Source organism: Mustelus asterias, chromosome 8 (genome assembly GCF_964213995.1).
Source record: "Mustelus asterias chromosome 8, sMusAst1.hap1.1, whole genome shotgun sequence".
Lineage (NCBI taxonomy): Eukaryota > Metazoa > Chordata > Chondrichthyes > Carcharhiniformes > Triakidae > Mustelus > Mustelus asterias.
The window spans coordinates 38640005-38663716 of NC_135808.1; the positions used below are offsets into that span (position 1 = coordinate 38640005).

General features: G+C 44.0%; 2 protein-coding genes across 3 annotated transcripts in view; both read right to left on the reverse strand.

The window, feature by feature from the left end:
* The window catches only part of LOC144497101 (uncharacterized), a 99902-nt gene extending 86943 nt beyond the window's left edge, over positions 1-12959 (reverse strand). The window contains exon 1 of the mRNA XM_078217880.1: positions 12939-12959. The gene's annotated coding sequence lies outside the window, so the exon portion shown is untranslated. The remainder of the gene's footprint in view (positions 1-12938) is intronic.
* On the reverse strand, positions 6824-12971 carry LOC144497078 (uncharacterized). Of its 2 annotated transcripts, none has more exons than XM_078217825.1 (2): positions 12670-12947; positions 6824-12225 (listed from the first exon to the last, which is right to left on the reverse strand). In XM_078217825.1, exon 2 carries the CDS (start codon positions 11748-11750, stop codon positions 10383-10385), a length of 1368 nt encoding a protein of 455 aa, XP_078073951.1. In that variant the 5' UTR covers positions 11751-12225; positions 12670-12947; the 3' UTR covers positions 6824-10382. The 2 variants fall into 2 exon arrangements, with proteins under 2 accessions (XP_078073951.1, XP_078073950.1); XM_078217824.1 differs by having other exon boundaries at positions 6830-12225; positions 12939-12971.
* Positions 12972-23712: the final 10741 nt, after the last annotated feature.

Here is a 23712-nt window from a genome sequence, read left to right on the forward strand (position 1 = left end):
TCAGGAGATTCTGGATATGTGCAGAAAATATAGGGTTGTTGTAGTGGGAAACTTTAATTTCCCTTGTATAGACTGGAAATCGCTTCGGGCTGGGGGCCTGGACAGGGAAGAATTTATAAAATGCGTACAGGAAGGTTCTTTGGAAAAATATGTTGACAGTCCAACTAGAGAGGGGGCTATACTGGACCTAGTACTGGGGAATGAGGCTGGTCAGGTCATCAAAGTTTCAGTAGGGGGACATGTGGCAAATAGTGACCACAATTCTGTAAACTTTAGGGTAGTAATGGAAAAAGATGAGTGTTGTCCTGTGGGTAAGGTGCTGAATTGGGGGAAGGCTAACTACAGCCGGATTAGGCAGGATTTGGTGGCTGTTGATTGGGAGAGGCTGTTCGAGGTTAAATCCACATCTGGCATGCGGGAGTCTTTTAAGGAGCAGTTGATAGGACTGCAGGACAGGCATGTGCCTGCAAAGAGGAAGGATAGGAAAGGTAGGATTCGGGAGCCGTGGATAACCAGTGAAATTGTGGGTCTAATCAAAAAGAAAAAAGAAGCATATATGAGGTCCAGGCAGCTAAAAACAGATGGAGCACTGGAGGAATAAAGAGAAAGTAGAAAAGAACTCAAACAGGGAGTTAGAAGGGCAAAAGGGGGTCACGAAATGTCCTTGGCAGACAGGATTAAGGAGAATCCGAAGGCATTTTATACATACGTTAGGAACAAGAGGGTTGTTAGGGAAAGAATCGGACCTCTCAAGGACAAAGGAGGGGAATTATGCTCAGAAACAAAGGAAGTAGGAGAGATCCTAAACGAATACTTTGCATCAGTATTCACAAAGGAGAGGGACATGTTGACTGGTAGTGTCTCAGAGAGATGTGTTGACCAGTTAGAAAAAATCTCAATTACAAGGGAGGAAGTGTTAGGTTTTTTAGGAAACATTAAGACAGACAAATCCCCAGGGCCAGACGGCATCTATCCTAGACTCCTCAGGGAGGCAAGAGATGAAATTGCTGGGCCTCTAACAGAAATCTTTGTCTCTTCACTGGACACAGGTGAGGTCCCAGAGGATTGGAGGATAGCAAATGTGGTCCCGTTATTTAAGAAGGGTAGCAAGGATAACCCGGGTAATTATAGGTCGGTGAGCTTGACATCCGTGGCAGGGAAATTGTTGGAGAAGATTCTTTGAGATAGGATATATGTGCATTTAGAACTGAATAATCTCATTAGCGATAGACAGCATGGTTTTGTACGAGGGAGGTCATGCCTCACAAATTTGGTTGAGTTTTTTGAGGAGGTGACAAAAACGATTGACGAGGGAAGGGCCGTGGATGTCGTCTATATGGATTTTAGTAAAGTGTTTGACAAGGTCCCTCATGGCAGGCTGGTGCAAAAGGTTAAATCTCACGGGATAAAAGGTGAGCTTGCTAGATGGGTGGAGAACTGGCTTAGCCATAGAAGACAGAGGGTAACAGTGGAGGGGCCTTTTTCCGGTTGGAGGTCTGTGACTAGTGGTGTTCCGCAGGGCTCTGTACTGGGACCTCTGCTGTTTGTGATATATATAAATGATTGGGAGGAAGATATAGCTGGTGTGATCAGTAATTTTGCGGATGACACGAAGATTGCTGGAGTTGCGGATAGTGATGAACATTGTCAGAGAATACAGCAGGATATAGATAGGCTGGAACATTGGGCAGAGAAATGGCACATGAAATTTAATCCAGATAAATGCGAAGTGATGCATTTTGGGAGATCTAATGTAAGGGGGAGCTATACAATAAATGACAGAACCATCAGGAGTATAGACACACGGAGGGACCTGGGTGTACAAGTCCACAGATCCTTAAAGGTAGCAGCACAGGTGGAGAGGGTGGTGAAGAAGGCATTTGGCATGCTTGCCTTTATTGGACGGGGCATAGAATATAAAAGTTGGCATATGATGTTGCAGCTGTATAGAACGTTGGTTGGACCACATTTGGAATACTGCGTCCAGTTCTGGTCGCCACACTACCAGGACATGGAGGCTTTGGAGAGAGTACAGAAAAGGTTTACCAGGATGTTGCCTGGTATGGTGGGTCTTAGCTATGAGGAGAGATTGGGTAAACTGGGGTTGTTCTCTCTGGAAAGGCGGAGGATGAGGGGTGACCTAATAGAGGTGTATAAAATTATGAAGGGCATATATAGGATGAACAGTGGGAAGCTTTTTCCCAGGTCGGAGGTGACGAACACAAGGGGTCACGGGTTCAAGGTGAGGGGGGCAGGGTTCAACACAGATGTCAGGGGGATGTATTTTACACAGAGGGTGGTGGGGGCCTGGAATGCACTGCCAAGCAAGGTGATTGAGGCGGACACGCTGGGATCGTTTAAGACTTATCTAGATAACCACATGAACAGACTGGGAATAGAGGGATACAAACGCATGGTCTAGTTGGGCACATGAGCGGCGCAGGCTTGGAGGGCTGAAGGGCCTGTTCCTGTGCTGTATTGTTCTTTCTTCTTTGTTCTTTCACATGAGATACCAGTAGGAGGTCATTTGGGGTTAAGGAAAACTCAAGCAAAAATGCAAAAATATTTTTATTGGCTTGGACTGCATAAAGATGTAGTTGAATTTTGCTGGACATGTCACATGTCAGGTAATAGGAAAACCTCAAGCGGTGATAAAACCAACACGCTTAATACTCATTCTGGCACTTGAAGAACATTTTACAAAGGTTTTAATTGATTGCGCAGGACCCCTCCCTAAAACAAAAGTGGGAATCAATATTGTCGACCATAATGGATGGGTCTACTAAATTTCCAGGAGTCATTCCATTATGCAATATTGCAGCTAAAAGGATTGTCGAGGAGTTGCTTAATTTTTTTATTTGATACAGACTACCCACAGAAATACAATCAAATCAAGGATCACATTTTAAATCAAAGTTATTCAAGGAGGTTATGGATAGCTTAGGAGTAAAACAACTTAAATCAATTGCGTACCATCCAGAATTGCAAGGAGCATTAGAGTGGCGGCATCAAACATTAAAGACAATGTTTCGGGCTTATTGCCAAGATTATCTGGAGGAATGGGAAAAAGGGGTTCCATTTTTACTGTTTGCAATAGGGATGCACCTAATGAACCAACCAAATTCAGTCCATTTGAATTGATTTTTGGTCATGAGGTAAGAGGACCACTTAAATTGATTAAGGACAAATTGGTGAGTCAGCGTTCTGAGACTACATTATTGGACTGTGTGTCAAATTTTAGAGCACGTGAGCTGGCTGGACAACATTTAATAGTGGCACAGCATGTGATGAAACAGTAAGCGGATAAGAAATCAAAAAATCATAGTTTTGCCAGTTAGGACAAAGTGTTAGTATTACAACCAGTGGTCGGTGAACTTTTAAAAGCAAGGTTTAGTGGGCCTTATCAAATTGAAAGGAAATTGAGTTTGGTGGATTTATTTGATAAGAACTCCAGTTGGAAGGAAAACTCATATGTTGTGTGAATATATTCAAATGGTATTTTGATAGGGAAGGGGAGTGGAGAAAAGGTAGTGGTTAAAACTCAGAGTGAAAAACCAAATCCAGATGATTCTGAATTTGACATTCTTTAAATTAGATTAGAAAAGGAGGAAGTTATTAGAAATTGGAGTAAATTACTAAGTTACCTTCTGGAGGAAAATCAAAATGACCTGGAAGTGTTATTACAATCACATCGGGTTATGTGTGAGAATAAGCTGGGAAGCACTGAAATAATTGTGAATGAGATAGTTGTAGAAAATGCTGTTTCAAGTTAGCAATATCCAAGTCGACTTAATCCTCTCAAGTTGACACAGGTTCAGAAGAAGCTGATGTTTGCTCAGTCTGAGATGTAGCAGCTGAAAAGTCTCGATCAACCATGTGAAACTGGTGAAAGCAAGAAGAAGAACCAGTTACTGGGCAATGATGTGAATACAGAATGTGAGCAGTGTGAAGACAGATAAAAGACAAGTTGACTGATTTGGAATCTGTTCCTGAGTTGTTGGAATTACCTGAAAATAAATTGCAGGATTGTCAAAAACAGCTCATCTTTGCAAAGGAAAAAGTCAATGAATCAACAGTCATGTATGATCACAAAATGGAGATTGAGGAGCAGATATATTTTATTATTGCAGACAAAAGAAACAGACAATGAAGTGAAGTGAGACTGTTTGCTGAAACTGTACCATCATTCGAACTGAATTGCTGGGATAATGAATCCGTACAGTTTGCACAGTCGTGGATACCCAGTAAAACAGTACTGTTCACAACTGGTGTTTGAGTAAATTACAATGGTTTTTGCAGCAGTGTAACTGGCATGGTGATCTCTGGAACCATGGTTGCAATGGGTTCTGACACCAAGGAAGACAATCTACTCTGCTTCTTTGCCAAAGAATGTTCAGAAAGTGATGGTGAAAAACCAGTGCGAATAAAGGAGTTGGACTGCCTGACAGAGGAACTAAGTAAGAAGTCTCACAACATCAGGTTAAAGTCCAACAGGTTTATTTGGTAGTACAAGCCACTAGCTTTTGGAGCGCTGCCCCTTCATCAAGTGAGTGGGATTTCAGTTCACAAACAGGACATATAGACACAAATTCAATTTACAAAGTAATGGTTGGAATGCGAGTCTTTACAGGTAATCAAGTCTTAAAGGTACAGACAATGTGAGTGGAGAGAGGGTTAAGCACAGGTGAAAGAGATGTGTATTGTCTCCAGCCAGGACAGTGAATGAGATTTTGCAAGCCCTGGCAAGTCGTGGGGGTTACAGATAGTGTGGCATGAACCCAAGATCCCGGTTAAGGCCATCCTCATGTGTGCTGAATTTGGCTATCAGTCTCTGCTCAGCGACTCTGCATTGTCGTGTGTCGTGAAGGCCACCTTGAAGAACGCTTACCCGAAGATCAGAGGCCGAACACCCGTGACCGCTGAAGTGTTCCCCAACAGGAAGAGAACACTCTTGCCTGGTGATTGTCGAGCATTGTTCATTCATCCGTTGTCGTAGTGTCTGCATGGTGTCCCCAATGTACCATGCCTTGGGACTTCTTACTGTGTTTACCCCAGTCCAACGCTGGCATCTCCACATCAGAGGAACTAAGGCTAGTTAACAAGAAAGGGAACAGGGATAAAGTGGCCTTTCTGGATGGTGCTGACCACACAGGTGTGAAGTTGAGAAAGTATGCAAAGCGACAGGCTCTCTTTGACAAAGTCTGTGAGCAGTTAAATCTTCTTTGAAATGATTACTTTGTCTTGATGTTTCGGGATTCTGAAGATCAAAAGAATTGGCTGGACTCAGTGAAAAAGCAAATCCAAAGTGGTTTCTGCCAGTTTGCACCCAATGTAACATACGTTTTATCCTCCCGAAGCTATCTAGGCTCTCTGAAGACGTTACCAGAACTAATTTATAATCATAACCACAAAATTGAGCATGGACTTGGAATCATAGCAGGATTAAGGACTAAAGAAGGTTTTTGGAAATGAAAGAGGAAGCAGCTGAACAAAAACAGTGTGTCGAAAAAGAAGGAAGAGAGAACATGATTACTGATGCCTTGTCATGACTTTGATGAAAGAAAGAATTTCAATAGTGGAAGGACTGGAATGGACTATACTACTCTTATATTTACATGTGTAGATTTCATAAAGTGTGTGTGTACTAAAAGTGTGAAACTAGAGGTTTTGAAAATAAAGCCATCTTCTCCTGGGCTGTCCCAGTCGAGACCTTATTTGAGTGATATTGTGCAGGGTGCGTCACACTAGGATGATTATGATCATTCTCTCTCTGTCTGGTGAATACTGTGATCCACCCCCAGGTGTAACCAGTACCTGAAACAGTTTTTCAACATCCTACTAGTTTCTCTCTTTTTCTCTCTTCCTTCTTTCTCGACACATTGCTTTTGTTCAGAGATGATGTGGAGATGCCGGCGTTGGACTGGGGTAAGCACAGTAAGAAGTCTCACAACGCCAGGTTAAAGTCCAACAGGTTTATTTGGCAGCACTAGCTTTCGGAGTCCCTGGCTCCTTCATCAGGTGAGTGAAGAGCTGTGTTCACAAACAGGGCATATATAGACACAAACTCAATTTACAACATAATGGTTGGAATGTGAGTCTTTACAGGTAATCAAGTCTTAAAGGTACAGACAATGTGAGTGGAGAGAGGGCCAAGCACAGGTTAAAGAGGTATGTATTGTCTCCAGTCAGGACAGTTAGTGAGATTTTGCAAGCCGAGGCAAGTCGTATGGGTTACAGACAGTGTGACATGAACCCAAGATCCCAGTTGAGGCCATCCTCATGTGTGCAGAACTTGGCTATCAGTTTCTGCTCAGCGATTCTGCACTGTCGTGTCATGAAGGTCACCTTGGAGAACGCTTACCCGAAGATCAGAGGCTGAATGCCTGTGAGTCTCCGAAAGCTAGTGCTGCCAAATAAACCTGTTGGACTTTAACCTAATGTTGTGAGACTTCTTACTTTGTTCAGAGAGACACGGACTCAGCAACCCAGACAAAGACAACACTGACATCTGCAACTCAAACTAGTTACCACTTTAAAGCAAATCAAACTTTTCAGCTGCCAGTTTTCAGGGGGAAAAAGCATTTTTGTATACAGCCTTGGGACTTAGCCCCTTATAATATTTCTGTTGCATTAGAAACTGAATCTAAGTTATTGTCACTTGTGACTTAGGTAGCGCTCTTGTCTCTAGATCAGAGGTCTGTGAGTGCAAGTCACACTTTACAACACTGATACACTTCAAAAATCTCTTCATTGACTGTAAAGTGCTTTCTTGGATTTGTGAAAGTTGATTTTGTTGTAGGTAAAAAATACCTCTGAGACTAGTCTGAGTCAAAATACAGTAAGGCTTTATTCTCACAAGCTTGTGGGAGAACCTGACCCCTGAAAGCAGAAAGCCAAAGTTCTCCCTGAACACAAGAAAGTGGGGATATTTATACAGCATGGCTTCTAATACTAATCACGAAGCAAACTCCAGACCAGTCACGAATCAAAAGTACATTTTACAGCCTCTGGTCACGAAGCATGGTGCATCTGGCAGCCTCTGACCATAAACCAGATTGTATCTGGCATTCTCAGGTCACGAAGCAGTCTTCGGTTTCCTGCGCTTCCGCAGCTTTCCTTTGAAGTTACCGGCGCAATTGCAGCTGTCCCAGCGGGGAGTCTTCCTGTCAAACGGCCGTATCGCACTCCACATCTTGTAGCGGCTCTCTTTGTTCAAATCACACATAAGCTTGTAGAAAAGGTAAGACTTTACAAACATTTATATTTGATTGTCTATCGTTATAAGAATAAAAGTTAAAGAATAAATAACTTCCATTGATGTCAGAAGCAGTATAAATCTGGGGAGATTAGCCACAATGAAGGGTTATGTTTGTGATACATTCTAGGTACAAAATCCATTAACCCTTTGAGTACAAAAAACATTAACCCTTTCCCTTCTTCAATTTATAAATGCAAGTTCTTTTTTCTGAGGGAGATATTATGCTTACTGTGAACTGGAAATTCTAAACACATTGAAGGAGAAAGTGCACCAGCCCATAGTGACATTGACCAATATACTTTGTACAGGACTCTTACTGTAGGCTCCTGAGTGTTTCAGTGAATAGGAACACACCATGCTGACAAATCAAGTAGTTTGAGTTAAGGCTAGAAGAACATGACTTTATTGAAAGTTATAAATCTATACAGAAGATTGGTAAAACAGCAGACAAACAACAACACAATATTCAAGTGACCCCAAACTCTGAATCAACCAAAGTAACAAAGCATTTGAAAATGATTCAAGATCTTTCCCAAAACATGAAATAGATCTTGGAAGAGTGTAAGGTGATCATATCACACTGTTATTACATCGAGGTATGATGGGCTGAGGGAACTCAGGTCTGTAGAGACTCACCCCCACTCCCTCACTGTACTCAGGATAGTAGTCCTCCCAGACAGGAGAGTACAAACATTACCCATGGTATTAGTCAAAAACCCATCGCCTGAAGAGGATCTGTTTATTATTTACATACCCATATCCAATTCTGAGAGCCGGATCAATTTGCTAACACATACATACATCAGGGGAAACTCTCTCAGAATATGACAGACAGAAGATTCTTTAAAATCTCTGTGCTTTAGTCTGGCTCCCAATTCCAATGGTCAGAAATGACACCAAACTTCAGTGACACAGGATGGAGTTTGTTTCCATTATATAAACCCACCAATGATGACACAGATCCAGTGGTCACGTGGAAAATCAATGGGTGATTTAGTTGAGGTGTTTAAGATGATTAAACGAGTTGATAGAGTAGTTAGAGAGAAACTATTCCTCTGGTGGGAGAGTCCAGTACAAAGGGACAGAGCATTAAAATTAGAGCTAGGCTTTTAGGGGTGATGTCAGCAAACACTCTTCACAAAAAGAGAATTGGAAATTTGTAACTCTCTCCCTTCCACAAAAATCTGCTGAGGCTGGGGGGTCAATTGAACATTTCAAAACTGGTTGACAGATCATGGGATAACTACCGTTTTTACATTCATTACATTCGCCACTCATCTCCACAACAACTGTCATCCTCTTCAACCTCCAGGTGAGCTTTCAACCCCATATCTTCTCCATCACAAAGATCATCTACTCCCCCCCTCTGTAACATTGCCCATTTCCAACACCCCACCAACATCCGCATTAGTCCATTTGCTGTTGAAATCCTCATCCATGCTGTTGTTGCTTCTGGACTAGACTGGACCATTCCAATGTTCTCCTGTCCAGCTTCACATCTTCCGCCCTCCAGAAATTTCAGGTCAGCTAAAACTCTGCGGTCTTTATCCTAACTCACGCACCTATCACCCCTGTGCTCACTGACCTATACTGGTTCCCAGTCCCTAGTGCCTCCAATTTAAAATTCTTATGCTCAAGTACTGATTACTACATAGCCTCACCCCCTCCCTATCTCTGTCACCTCTAACCCCACCTCCCTCCGAGGTCTCTGCGCTCTTCCAATTCTGGCCATTAGTACATCCCCCACTTCCTTCACTTCACCATTGACGGCTGTGTCTTCAGCCATCCAGGTTCCATGCTCATGAATTCCCTCTTTAACTGTTTCCGCATCTTTATCTCTCTCCCCTCCTTTAGGACACTCCTTCAATCCCACCTCTTTGACCATATTTGTGATATTCCCTCCTAATATCTCCTTCTTTGTCTGGGTGGTAATTTTTCCCTGATTACGTCTCCATGAAACACTTTGGGATGTTTGACTACATTAAAGCGCTCTATAAATAAAAATTGTCCTCTCACATTGGACATTGTACTGACCTGGAGAACAGACTGTGGACATTGATTGGCCTCTAGTGCTCTGTTCAAGTGGCCATTCAGCATGTGTAGACCCAGACAGTGAATGTTGTGAGACAATGGAGACTGTCACAGCCGAGACACATCCTGCCCTCCCCCTGACTTCCCAGCTGGGCTCACTGATGAGGAACGGGAATCCAGGCTGATTCTCCCCCTTAGACCAGAGATGCTGAGGCTAACTGAAGTCCCTCCATTACTACCCCAGAAATGGCTCCTCCCCCGGGTGCTTGTGCTGGTAGATCAAAAGCTGAAGCCTTTCTAACCACCTAAGTATCTGATTGCCTTCTTGGCCAGTGTGAAAGTCAGAGTGACTTGCACCTGACGCTGCACTGAAAGGATGCTGAGTTTATACAGGAGCTTCTATACATATTGATGTCTACTTTTGGTGATGTTTGGCAATCTAGCCAAAGGATAAATTGAACATCTTGAAATGATTGGACTGATGATGGGAGAGGTTGGAGACAGACACTGCTGAGACAGACAGTGCTTTAGAAGGACAGCTCCCCTGTGTGAGCACTGGAGGGTAAACAACACAGACAACTCTCAGTGTAAGGGAAGCAGGTGAGCCGATTCCAAATCTGTGTAGAGATGTCAGTGTTTGGCGAGAAAGGGGTAGGTGAAACAATCCTGGCACACGTCACACTGGAAAGGTTTGTCTCCCATGTAAGGTCACTGGTGTTCGAGGTCCAAAACTGTGTCAAGATTTTATTACAGAACTTACACTGAATGGGTTTCTCTCTTGTGTGAGTGTATTGAATGACCAGGAATTATACTGACTGTGTGAAAACCTGCTCACATACCTCACACTTGAATGGCTTCTCTCCAGTGTGGATCCACTGGTGCTTCTGGAGATCAGAGGAGTGGGTGAACACCTCATCGCAAACATAGCACCTGAACAGTTTCTACTGTGTGTGAATGCTATTGTGTCCCAAGAAATTCAATGGCATACAAAAGCTTCATTGGATCCCAGAAATTTGAAGTGTTACTCCCGTGTGTGGATTGTCTGATGTTGCAGGAGGCTTGATAACTGTGTGAAGGTTTTTTCACAGGCCTCTCAAGGGAACAGCTTCTCCCCTGAGTGAACACGTTGGTGTCTCACTAGCTCCGATGATCGTGAAAAGCCCTTATTACAGACCTCACACCTGAACGGTTTCTCTCCTGTGTGAATTCTCTGGTGCATCAAAAGCCTTGTAGATGTTGCAAAAGCTTTATCACAAACCTCACACTTGAAGGGTTTCTCCCCTGTGTGGATTGTCTGATGTCTGGTGAGGCTGGATAACTGTGTGAAAGCTTTGTGACAAACCTTGCATGTGAATGGTTTCTCTCCTGTGTGAATGCGTTGGTGTACGCGGAGGTTGATCATATGTGAGAATGATTTGTTGCACAGTTTGCATGTGAATGGTCTCTCACCTGTGTGAATGCGCTGGTGTGCACGGAGGCTTGATAACTGCAAGAATAGTTTGTCGCAGACTTCGCATGTAAATGGTTTCTCCCCTGTGTGAATGCGTTGGTGTCTGCAGAGGGTCGATAAGCATGCAAATGATTTATTGCACATATCACATTTGAATGGCTTCTCTCCTGTGTGAAGGCGTTGGTGGGTGTGCAGATTCGATGACTGTGAGAATGATTTATCGCACACCTCACACTGGAATGGCTTTTCCCCTGTGTGAATCCTCTGGTGTGTTAGAAGTTCAGAGGATTCGATAAATGACATCTCACAAACCTCACACCTGAAGGGTTTCTCCCCAGTGTGAATCCTCTGGTGCATCAGAAGCTTCGCGGATGTAGTATAAGCTTTATCACAAACCTCACATTTGAAGGGTTTCTCTCCTGTGTGGATTCTCTGATGGGCCAGGAGGCTCGCTAACTGTGTGAAGGCCTTGTTACAATCCTTGCATGTGAACCGCTTCTCCCCGGTGTGAATGCGCAGATGTACACGAAGGTTCGATGATTCCGAGAATGTTTTCTGACAAACCTCACACCTGAATGGCTTCTCTCCAGTGTGAATACGTTGGTGTGAGCGGAGGTTTGAGGACTGTGAGAAGGATTTGTTACACACCTGACAGGTGAACGGTTTTTCTCCTGTGTGAATGCGCTGGTGTTTCAGGAGAGTCCATGACCATGGGAATGATTTCGCACACACTTCACATGTGAATGGTTTCTCTCCAGTGTGAATCCGTTGATGTACGCGAAATGTTGATGACTGTGGAAATGTTTTATTGCACACCTCACACCGAAATGGCTTCTCCCCTGTGTGAATGCGTTGGTGTGAGCGAAGATGCCATGCGTCCGACAATGATTTCTCACACACGTCACACTTGAAAGGCTTCTCCCCAGTGTGGATCCGTTGGTGTCTAATGAGGGCTGATAATTGTGTGAAGTCTTGGTCACACACCTCACACTTCAATGGTTTCTCTTCCATGTGACTGTCCTTATGTTAACAATTACGCAACAGATTTACCTTGTGGTAGGAGATCATGTGAGTCTGCGGAGCCCTCTTCTCACACATCACATTTGAACAGCCTCTGATTTATAGAAATGAGTCAATGGTTCATGTGGTTCAATGAATGATTGAAGCTCTCACCACACTTGGAGCCACTCACACTTCTTCCCAGCCTCACCCTGATCGAGCACCCGCAGCTGATCCTTTGGTCAGGTTGGGTTGATGGAAGGTTCCACACCATTGACCAGTTTCAGATCTGATGGTATGTCAAAGCTTTACTGAGCTGACCTATTTCCAGATGATGGTTTCAATGCCCAACCATCTCTGTTGAGCAATGCTGTGAAGGAACTGGATGTCTTTCCACAATTGTGCAGTTGTTCCTTGGGTGATGGTCAGGATCTATCTGCAGTGTCTATTCACTCTGTATTCTCTGGTATAGTGCAGCACAATCCTTCTGTAAAACAGGAAAAGAAAACATGATTTCCTCCAAGTCTCCTCTTTTGCTGAAGGGACTAACTCCTCAGTTACAGACTGTTTCAGAGTGAGTGCCTATCTATCAGAAATGTTAACTGAATGGAGATTTTGAAATTTCTCTCCCTGTTTTCCTAAATAGAAAATATTACTTCAGTGTAGCTGATTGAAGGGTTCTGGTTTATCCTGGGAAATTAGATACACTGCACTCACTCAGACTGCACATCCCAAATTCAGCTATCAGACACAGCACTGGGCAAAACTAACAAATCCAAATCCAGGCTTTTGGGAAAGGCCGAGGCCTTCAGGTAAAATTTTTAAAGAAATATTTCTGGAGTAACATAGGTTTCCTGAAGCTTGGGAAACTGACCGGTGAAATACATTTCAATAAATGTGTCCCTGCCCCTCCCAGATAATTACACCTCACCTTCTCATATTCAGCAATGAGCCATCAACAAAACTCAGCCTGTAAATCAGAAGGGAAATGCTTCCAATAAACACACTCAATATCCAACACACAGCTCCAATCAAACAGCTCAGCACAAAGCACCGAGTAAACAGGTCTCTCAGCTGGATCTTCTCACACAGCATAAGGGGCATTTCCACACCTGATTCCCCACAGGATAGTCAGACTGCCTGAACATTAGTGTGGAGATTATGCAATGTAATGATTATAAATTCTGCTCCTTCACTCACCATCTCCTCACTTGGTTTTCAGTCCCTACAGGAAGTGAAGCAGCTGTGAAAGAGGAAGAGGAGGGAATGGGCAGAGTGGGTGGGCTCTCTGATTGACGTCTCTCACAGCCAATCCAAATATTTCTGGAGTAACATGAGTTTCCTGAAGCTTGGGAAACTGACAGATGAAAAAGAGGCGACTTTGAGCAACAGATCAGGTGGGGATTTAAACTTGTCATTGTCCCATCTGAATAAAACCTGACCAATTTCAGCTGCTGTCTCAATTCCCCTTTGGGCATGTTGGTGTGACAGTCAGAATGGAGAGGTGCAGGGAGATGAGGGTTGGGGAGGGGGTGCTGTGCAGGAGTTTTTTTATGACAAAATGAAGAGACATCCCATCAGCCAACATAGTTTTTAATGAAAGGTCATCTCAAACCGATGAGTTAGTTTTGTTTCTCTCCACAGCAGCTGCCAGACCTGCTGAGTGTTTCCTGCATATTTTGTTTTGATGCTAGTTTTTAAAGCACAGAAACAGACCACATGGCCCATCTGTTTTCTACCAGTGGTTGTGCTCAACTTGAGCTTTCTCCCGACCTATTTTATCTCGCCCCATCAGCAGAACCTTCTATTCCTTTCTCCCTCATCTACTTGCCTGGTTTCTCATCAAATACATCAAAACTATTTGTCTCAATCATTATCTCTGGAAACAACTTCCACATTCCAATCATTCGCTTTTAAAATAAGTTGAATGAGGAATTCAGAATAATTTATTATTGGCAATCTTAAATTTCTGGGCCCTACGTTTGCCCCCCACACAAGTGAAAACTTCCATCCTTTTACTCCCAAATTCTTCATTTTATAATTCATAATTTTAAAGATTTTTCTGATGTCCCTTCGCCTTCTCTTTTCTAGGTAAAAGAGTGCAGGCCTGTTTAGTCTTCCTTGATTGTTACAATCTCTTAATTCTCAATATCATACTTATCAATTTTTTTTGCACCTTCTCCAACTCCTTAAAAGCAAATTACTGCGGATGCTGGAAACCAAAAGAGAAAATGCTGGAAACTCTCAGCAGGTCTGGCAACATCTATATGTGACTGGCAAGTGAGAAAAAAGACCTGCTGAGATTTTCCAACATTTTCTCTTTTGGTTTCTCCAACTCCTTTTTAATTCTGTTCCTCCAAAAATGATCCAGTGTTATTGTTTGATTTTTTTAAAAATAAAATGTCCTTGTTGATGAATCTGTAGTTCTGCCCTTGCAGTTTGTAAATATGACCATTGATCCTCCCTAACCTCTCCAAATGAAATAATTTGCCCACATGAAGTCATGACAACAAACCGTTATCATTTTCAAAGTTCCATCAAATCAGCCCATGGTCCACACTTCCCTAAAGTGCACACAAACAGCTCTTGGAATCCAATGGGACAAAATCCTGTGAATGCTGGAAATCTGATCGAGATTCAGAAAATGTTGGAAATCCTCAGGTCAGGAAACATCTGTGGAGAGAGAAGCAACTTCTCTGCAGCCTTTGACATGATGTGGAGATGCCGGCGTTGGACTGGAGTAAGCACAGTAAGAAGTCTCACAACACCAGGTTGAAGTCCAACAGGTTTATTTGGTGGCAAAAGCCACAAGCTTTCCGAGCGCTGCCCCTTCATAAGGTGAGACCACTCACCTGATGAAGGGGCAGCGTTCAGAAAGCTTGTAGCTTGTGCTACCAAATAAACATGTTGGACTTTAACCTGGTGTTGTGAGACTTCTTACTGTGCCTTTGACATGGCCAACCACACTGTCCTCCTCCTACAACTCTTCTGTGTTCTCCAGTCATTGAGACTGATGCGATTTTTCCTGCAATGGTGAATCTTCCCACCGCCATCGCTCTGGTTCCTCCCAACGGTCAATCTCTGCTTTTCAATTCGATTCAGCCGCTCGGACTCGCGCTTCCTCACATTCCAACTCCCGAACGCTGGGAGACAACCGCCGCTGCGCGCGGCAGAACTACAACTCCCATCAGGCACCGCGGGCTTGCTCCTCCCTGATTCCCCATACTGCCGCTCCTCACTGCGCAGGACACGATTCCGATCGTGTGAATGTCTGTCCTGAAAGAGACTGTAAAGAAGTTTAACAACACCAGGTTAAAGTCCAACAGGTTTATTTGGTAGCAAAAGCCACAAATAAACCTGTTGGACTTTAACCTGTTGTTGTTAAACTTCTTCCTGTGCTTACTCCAGTCCAACGCCGGCATCTCCACATACTGAAAGAGACTGCGCAGAACTGGGCGGAGCCCGCGAGACCCCGCCCCTTCCTGTGGAATGGCTGCGCGAAATCGTTAACCTGGAGGTTTTGGGCGGCTCGACTGTTCCATCTGTCCGGATTGGCTGTGAGAGCCGTCAATCAGAGCGCGGAGCTGTTTGATTGGAGCTGTGTGTTGGATATTGAGTGTGTTTATTGGAAGCATTTCCCTTCTGATTTACAGGCTGAATTTTGTTGATGGGTCATTACTGAATATGAGAAGGTGAGGTGTGATTATCTGGGAGGGACAGAGACACATTTATTGAAATGTATTTTAAATACGTGAGGGTAGAGGGACAGGGCCTTGGCAGATGAACTTTCGAAGAGTCTTTGACGACAGGTTCATCAATAAGGACATTTTATTTTTAAAAATCAAACAATAACACTGGATCATTTTTAGAGCAATACAGCAATACAGATGACAAAGGGTCATCTGGACTCGAAACGTTAGCTCTTTTCTCTCCTTACAGATGCTGCCAGACCTGCTGAGATTTTCCAGCAATTTCTCTTTTGATTTCAGATTCCAGCATCCGCAGTAAGTTTTTTTCCGAAGAGTTGGTGCATGGGCTGAATGGCCTCCTTTACTGTGTTTTGCAAGCCATGTGACTGTCTTTCCCATCACCCCTCCCCCCAACCTCTGCCTGCTAAGATGGGGTTTGGGCAGAGTAAATAAACATAGAACATAGAACAGTACAGCACAGAACAGGCCCTTCGGCCCACGATGTTGTGCCGACCTTCATCTGAAACCAAGATCAAGCTATCCCACTCCCTACCATCCTGGTGTGCTCCATGTGCCTATCCAATAACCGCTTAAATGTTCCTAAAGTGTCTGACTCCACTATCACTGCAGGCAGTCCATTCCACACCCCAACCACTCTCTGCGTGAAGAACCTACCTCTGATATCTTTCCTATATCTCCCACCACGAACCCTATAGTTATGCCCCCTTGTAATAGCTCCATCCACCCGAGGAAATAGTCTTTGAACGTTCACTCGATCTATCCCCTTCATCATTTTATAAACCTCTATTAAGTCTCCCCTCAATCTCCTCCGCTCCAGAGAGAACAGTCCCAGCTCCCTCAACCTTTCCTCATAAGACCGACACTCCAAACCAGGCAGCATCCTGGTAAATCTCCTCTGCACTCTTTCCAGCGCTTCCACATCCTTCTTATAGTGAGGTGACCAGAACTGCACGCAATATTCCAAATGCGGTCTCACCAAGGTCCTGTACAGTTGCAGCATAACCCCACGGCTCTTAAACTCCAACCCCCTGTTAATAAAAGCTAACACACTATATGCCTTCTTCACAGCTCTATCCACTTGAGTGGCAACCTTTAGAGATCTGTGGATATGGACCCCAAGATCTCTCTGTTCCTCCACAGTCTTCAGAACCCTACCTTTGACCCTGTAATCCACATTTAAATTTGTCCTACCAAAATGAATCACCTCACATTTATCAGGGTTAAACTCCATTTGCCATTTTTCAGCCCAGCTTTGCATCCTATCTATGTCTCTTTGCAGCCTACAACACCCCTCCACCTCATCCACTACTCCACCAATCTTGGTGTCATCAGCAAATTTACTGATCCACCCTTCAGCCCCCTCCTCTAAGTCATTAATAAAAATCACAAAGAGCAGAGGACCAAGCACCGATCCCTGCGGCACTCCGCTAGCAACCTGCCTCCAGTCCGAAAATTTTCCATCCACCACCACCCTCTGTCTTCGATCAGATAGCCAGTTACCTATCCAATCGGCCAACTTTCCCTCTATCCCACACCTCCTTACTTTCATCATAAGCCGACCATGGGGGACCTTATCAAACGCCTTACTAAAATCCATGTATATGACATCAACCGCCCTACCTTCATCAACACACCTAGTTACCTCCTCAAAAAATTCTATCAAATTTGTGAGGCACGATTTACCCTTCACGAATCCGTGCTGACTATCCCGGATTAATCCGCATCTTTCTAAATGGTCGTAAATCCCATCCCTAAGGACCTTTTCCATCAATTTACCAACCACCGAAGTCAGACTAACCGGTCTATAATTACCAGGGTCATTTCTATTCCCTTTCTTAAACAGAGGAACAACATTTGCCACTCTCCAGTCCTCTGGCACCATCCCCGTGGACAGCGAGGAGTAGCCACATTGTCTGCTCCTGGTCATTATCCAATGTTTCTGCTGGAAATAGAGTGTGTGTGACTGGCAAGTGAGGAAAAAGAAAGGACTTGCATCTGGTCCCCCCATAAGGGAATAGCAGACTGGCACTCACTGTGGAACAGTCCCAAACTGAGGAGTCAGCTCTTTCAGCAAAGGATGTGGAGATGCTGATGTTGGATTGGGGTGGGCACAGGTAGAAGTCTCACAACACCAGGTTGAAAGTCCAACAGGTTTATTTGGAATCATGAGCTTTTGGAGCACTGCTCCTGCGACTTTAACCTGGTGTTGTGAGACTTCTTACTGTTCAGCAAAGGAGGAGAGGATGTTTGAGTAAAATCACATTTTCCTTTCCTGTTTTACAGAAGGATTGCACCATACAATACCAGAGAATACAGAGAGGATATGCTCAACATGGAGAAGGTTGAGCAGTGAAACCGATTCAGTGGATCCACATCTGGTCACGTAAGGGCAGGTTTCACCTATCATCAGATCGGAAACTGGTCAGTGGTGTGGAGCCTTCCATAAGAACCAACCCTTCCGAAGGTTGAGCTGTGGGTGAGCAATCAGGCTGAGACTGGGAAGAAGTGTGAGTGGACTCCACGTGTGGTGAGAGCTTCAATCATTCTTTGAGCCTCATGAATCATTGACTCATTCCTACGAGAGGCTGACTGATGTGCGAGGAGGTATCCACAAGCTTTTACATTTTCTTAACAGACAAGGTGCATCTATTGAACAGCCACATGAAGGAGAAACAACTTAAGTTTCAACTGTGCGAGAAATTATTCTCTTGGTCATCGACCCTGGTACACCAACGTATTCACACTGATGAGAAACCTTTCAAGTGTGAAATGCGCAAAGAATCATTCTCACAGTCGTTGAATCTCCACACACACACCAACGCAGTCACACAGTTAATGTCCCTCCACGTACACCATTGTAGTCACACAGTGGAAAAACTTGTAAGGAGTTGACAAATCATCCTCACGTATATCAACCATCTGAGACACTGGGGAAAAGCCATTCTTCTGTGACATGTGTAATTTGCATTTTTGGAGTCAAATTCCCTTTGTCGGCACCGACACATTCACACATGGGAGAAACCATTCAGATGCGAGGTGTGCAACGTATCATTCTTACTGACATCTACTGTCTAAGCACACCAACACAGTCACATTGGGTAAAAACCATTCATGAGTAAGGTGTGCGCTAAATCATTTCCGTAGTTATCATACCTTCATGCTAACTTGTGCATCTCGAGGAGAAACTGTTCAAATGTGAGATGTGTGACAAAGCTTTCAAACGGTTATCAAACCTCTTGGCCCATCAAAGAATCCACGCAGATGAGAGACCCTTCAAGTGTGATGTTTGTGCTAAAGATCTTTGATTCTCTGAAGACACCAACACATTCACACTGGGGAGAAGCATTTCTATGCTAGGTGTGAGACAAATCTTTCTCAAGGTCATAGAGGTTTACATCATGGAAACAGGCCCTTCGGTCCAACTTGTCCATGCCGTCCTTTTTTTTAAACCCCTAAGCTAGTCCCAATTGCCCACATTTGGCCCATATCCCTCCATACCCATCTTACCCATGTAACTGTCTAAAGACTTTTTAAAAGACAAAATTGTACCCGCCTCTACTCCTAACTCTGGCAGCTTGTTCCAGACACTCAGCATCCTCTGTGAAATAATTGCCCCTCTGGACTCTTTTGTATCTCTCCCTTCTCACCTTAAACCTATGCCCTCTAGTTTTAGACTCCACTGCCTTTGGGAAAAGATATTGACTATCTAGCTGATCTATGCCCCTCATTATTTTGTAGACCTCTAAGATCACCCCTAAGCATCATACGCACCAGAGAAAAAAGTTCCAGTCTATCCAGCCTCTTCTTATAACTCAAACCATCAAGTCCTGGTAGCATCCTAGCAAATCTTTTCTGCACTCTTTCTAGTTTAATAATATCCTTTCTTCTATAATAGGGTGACCAGAACTGTACACAGTATTCCAAGTGTGCCATACCAATGTCTTGTACAACTTCAACAAGACATCCCAACTCCTGTATTCAATGTTCTGACCAATGAAACCAAGCATGCCGAATGCCTTCTTCACCACACTGTCCACCTGTGACTCCACTTTCAAGGAGCTATGAACCTGTACCCCTAGATCACTTTGTTCTATAACTCTCCCCAATGTCTACTGTTAACTGAGTAAGTCATGGTTTGGTCTACCAAAATGCATCACCTTGCATTTATCTAAATTAAACTCCACCTGCCATTTGTCAGCCCACTGGCCCAATTGATCAAGATCCCATTGCAATCCTAGATAACCTTCTTCACTGTCCACTATGCCACCAATCTTGGTGTCATCTGCAAACTTCTAACCATGCCTACTAAATTGTCATCCAGATCATTAATATAAATGACAACTAACAGTGGACCCAGCACCAATCCCTGAGGCACACCACTGGTCACAGGCCTCCAGTTTGAAAAACAACCCTCTACAACCACCCTCTGTCTTCTGTCATCAAGCCAATTTTGTATCCATTTGGCTACCTCACCCTGGATCCCGTGAGATTTAACCTTATGCAACAACCTACCATGTGGTACCTTGTCAAAGGCCTTGCTAAAGTCCATGTAGGCAATATCAACTGCACTGCCCTCATCTACTTTCTTAGTTACCACAACTCAATCAAATTTGTGAGACATGATTTTACAGTCACAAAGCCATGCTGACTGTCCCTAATCAGTCCTAAATGCCTGTAGATCCTGTCTCTCAAAATACCTTCCAATGACTTACCCACTACAGATGTGAGACTCACCGGCCTGTAGTTCCCAGGCTTTTCCCTGCAGCCCTTCTTAAACAAAGGCACAACATTTGCCACCCTCCAATCTTCAGGCACCTCAGCTGTGACTATCAATGATTCAAATATCTCTGCCTGGGGACCTGCAATTTCCTCCCTAGCCTCCCACAATGTCCTGGGATACACTTCATCAGGTCCCGGGGATTTATCTACCTTGATGTGCTTTAAGACTTCCAGCATCTCCTTTGTTATAAGTACACTCCTCAAGACATCAATATTTATTTCCCCAAGTTCCCCAACATCCGTGCCTTTCTCAACAATGAATACTGATAAGAAACATTCATTTAGAATCTCACTCATCTCTTGTGGATCCACACATAGGTGACCTTGTTGATCCTCAAGAGGTCCTACTCTCTCCCTAGTTACTCTTGGGATACAAGGAGAAGTGGCTCGATGGGTGGAGAACTGGCTTGGCCATAGGAGACAGAGGGTAGTGGTCGAAGGGTCTTTTTCCGGCTGGAGGTCTGTGACCAGTGGTGTTCCGCAGGGCTCTGTACTAGGACCTCTGCTATTTGTGATATATATAAATGATTTGGAAGAAGGTGTAACTGGTGTAATCAGCAAGTTTGCGGATGACACGAAGATGGCTGGAATTGCGGATAGCGAAGAGCATTGTCGGGCAATACAGCAGGATATAGATAGGCTGGAAAATTGGGCGGAGAGGTGGCAGATGGAATTTAATCCGGATAGATGCGAAGTGATGCATTTTGGAAGAAATAATGTAGGGAGGAGTTATACAATAAATGGCAGAGTCATCAGGAGTATAGAAACACAGAGGGACCTAGGTGTGCAAGTCCACAAATCCTTGAAGGTGGCAACACAGGTGGAGAAGGTGGTGAAGAAGGCATATGGTATGCTTGCCTTTATAGGACGGGGTATAGAATATAAAAGCTGGAGTCTGATGATGCAGCTGTATAGAACGCTGGTTAGGCCACATTTGGAGTACTGCGTCCAGTTCTGGTCGCCGCACTACCAGAAGGACGTGGAGGCATTGGAGAGAGTGCAGAGAAGGTTTACCAGGATGTTGCCTGGTATGGAGGGTCTTAGCTATGAGGAGAGATTGGGTAGACTGGGGTTGTTCTCCTTGGAAAGACGGAGAATGAGGGGAGATCTAATAGAGGTATACAAGATTATGAAGGGTATAGATAGGGTGAACAGTGGGAAGCTTTTTCCCAGGTCGGAGGTGACGATCACGAGGGGTCACGGGCTCAAGCTGAGAGGGGCGAAGTATAACTCAGACATCAGAGGGATGTTTTTTACACAGAGGGTGGTGGGGGCCTGGAATGCGCTGCCAAGTAGGGTGGTGGAGGCAGACACGCTGGCATGAGTGTTTGACAAGACTTTCACACATTCAGCATATATTCTGACCATCAACACACGCAGCAAAGAAACCCTATTGGTGTGAATTCTGTAATAGAGCCTTCACGTAGTGGCTGGATCTCTTGGAACATCAGTGAACCCACACAGGAGAAGAATCATTCCAATGTGACATTTGTCAGGATTGTTTCACTCTCTTGCCGAACACCAACATCTCCGCATGGACTTGGAGCCGGCTCACCTGCTTCCCCTACATAGATGACTCTATGTTGTTTACTCTCCAGTGCATCTCTGGTCTATGGAGAGGGAGAATAAGCCAGGAATCCTGTTCCTCATCAGTGAGCATAGCTGGGAAGTCAGGGGGAGGGCAGGATGTGTCTCGGCTGTGACAGTCTCCATTGTCTCACAACATTCACTGTCTGGGTCTACACATGCTGAATGGCCACTCGAACAGAGCACTAGAGGCCAATCAATATCCACAGTCTGTACTCCAGGTCAGTACCTTGAGGATTGGAGGGAATGTCAGAGGACAACTGTTATGAGGTTGTTGATATCAGCTATCAGCTTATTAGACTTTGTTCCCTTCAAGTAGCCAGATGAAGAATTTCAGAGTTTAAAACCAACTGTTTATTTACGAGTTTTATCAAGAGTTCTAATACACCATGGCTGCACAGTCTAGAGCCGTATACAAAATTTCACAAAGAGATTACAAACAATACAGATTGAGTTCTGATGATATAAATATTGAAGAAACACCATCACAATCCTGCAATTGCTTCATGATGATATGACTCTAACTGTCTTGGGTAGGAGATCTGAAACAGGAGCCTTCAAGATCCACACTGGTGTGAAATAAGGCTGTGTGACCGTTGGAATGGCCTAGTCTAGTCCAGAAGCAACAATAGCATGGATGAGGATGGACTAATATGGGGGTGGATAGGCTGTTTGAAATGGGCAAAGTTACAGAGGGGGAAGTCGGTGATCTTTATGATGGAGCGGGTATGGGGTCAGAAGCTCAGCTTGAGGTTGAAGAGGATGAAACTGACCAATTGTTGGAGATGAGAATGGAGAGATCAAATCAAGAGAAATTTAGTGAAACTGGAACAATCCCATGATCTATCAACCAGTTTTGAAAATGTTCAATTGACTCTCAGCCTCAACATATTTTTGTGGGGCGAGTTCCAGATTTCAGTCCCTGTTTTGTGAAAAAGTGTTTGCTGAAATCATCCCTGAACAGCCCAGCTTTAATTTTAAAGCTCTGTTCCCTTGTTCTGGACTATTCCACCAGGGGAATAGTTTCTCTCAACTACTCTATCAACTTGTTTAATCATCTTAAACACCTCAATTAAATTTAAATTTACATGTGACCACTGGATCTCTGTAGCCAGTGGTGGGTTTGCAGGATGGAAATGAACTCCATTCTGTGTCACTTCTGACCATCAGAATTGGGAGCTAGACTAAAGCGCAGGGACTTTAAAGAAACTTCTGTCTGTAGTACTGAGAGTTTCCCTTGGTGTATATGTGAGTATGTTAGTAAAGTGAGCCAGCTCTCAGGAGTGGGTCTGGGGTAGAATCAGGGCCTGCTTTAGTTGATGTGAATTGTAGAAAGATTGTCTTCAACTGATGGGTGTTTGACTAATGCCATGGGTAATGTTTTTCCTCACCTGTCTGGGAGGACTACTATCCTGAGGATGGTGGGGGTGAGTCTCTACAGACCTGAGTTCCCTAAGCCCATCATACTTCAATGTAAGAAAAATGTGACACTTTCAACCTACACTCTTCCAAGATTCATTTCATGTTTTGGGAAAGAGCTCGAGTGTTTTTCAAATGTTTTGCTATTTTAGTTGAGTCGAAAGTTGGTGTCAGCTGAATTTCTTTGTTCTTTGTCTGCTGAATTATCGATCTTCTGTATGGATTATTAAATCACAATAAATTAATGTCCTTCTAGTCTTAACCGAACCACCTGTTTTGTCAGCATGGCGTGTTTCTGTTCCCTGAAACACTTAGAAGCCTACAGTAAGAGTCCTGTACACAATATATTGGTCAATGTCACTGGGGGATGGTATACTTTCGCCAAGTTTAGAATTTCCAGTTCACAGGAATCATAACATTTCCCCAAGAAAGAAAGATTTGCTTTTATTTATCAACTTTCACAAATTCATGGGCATCCG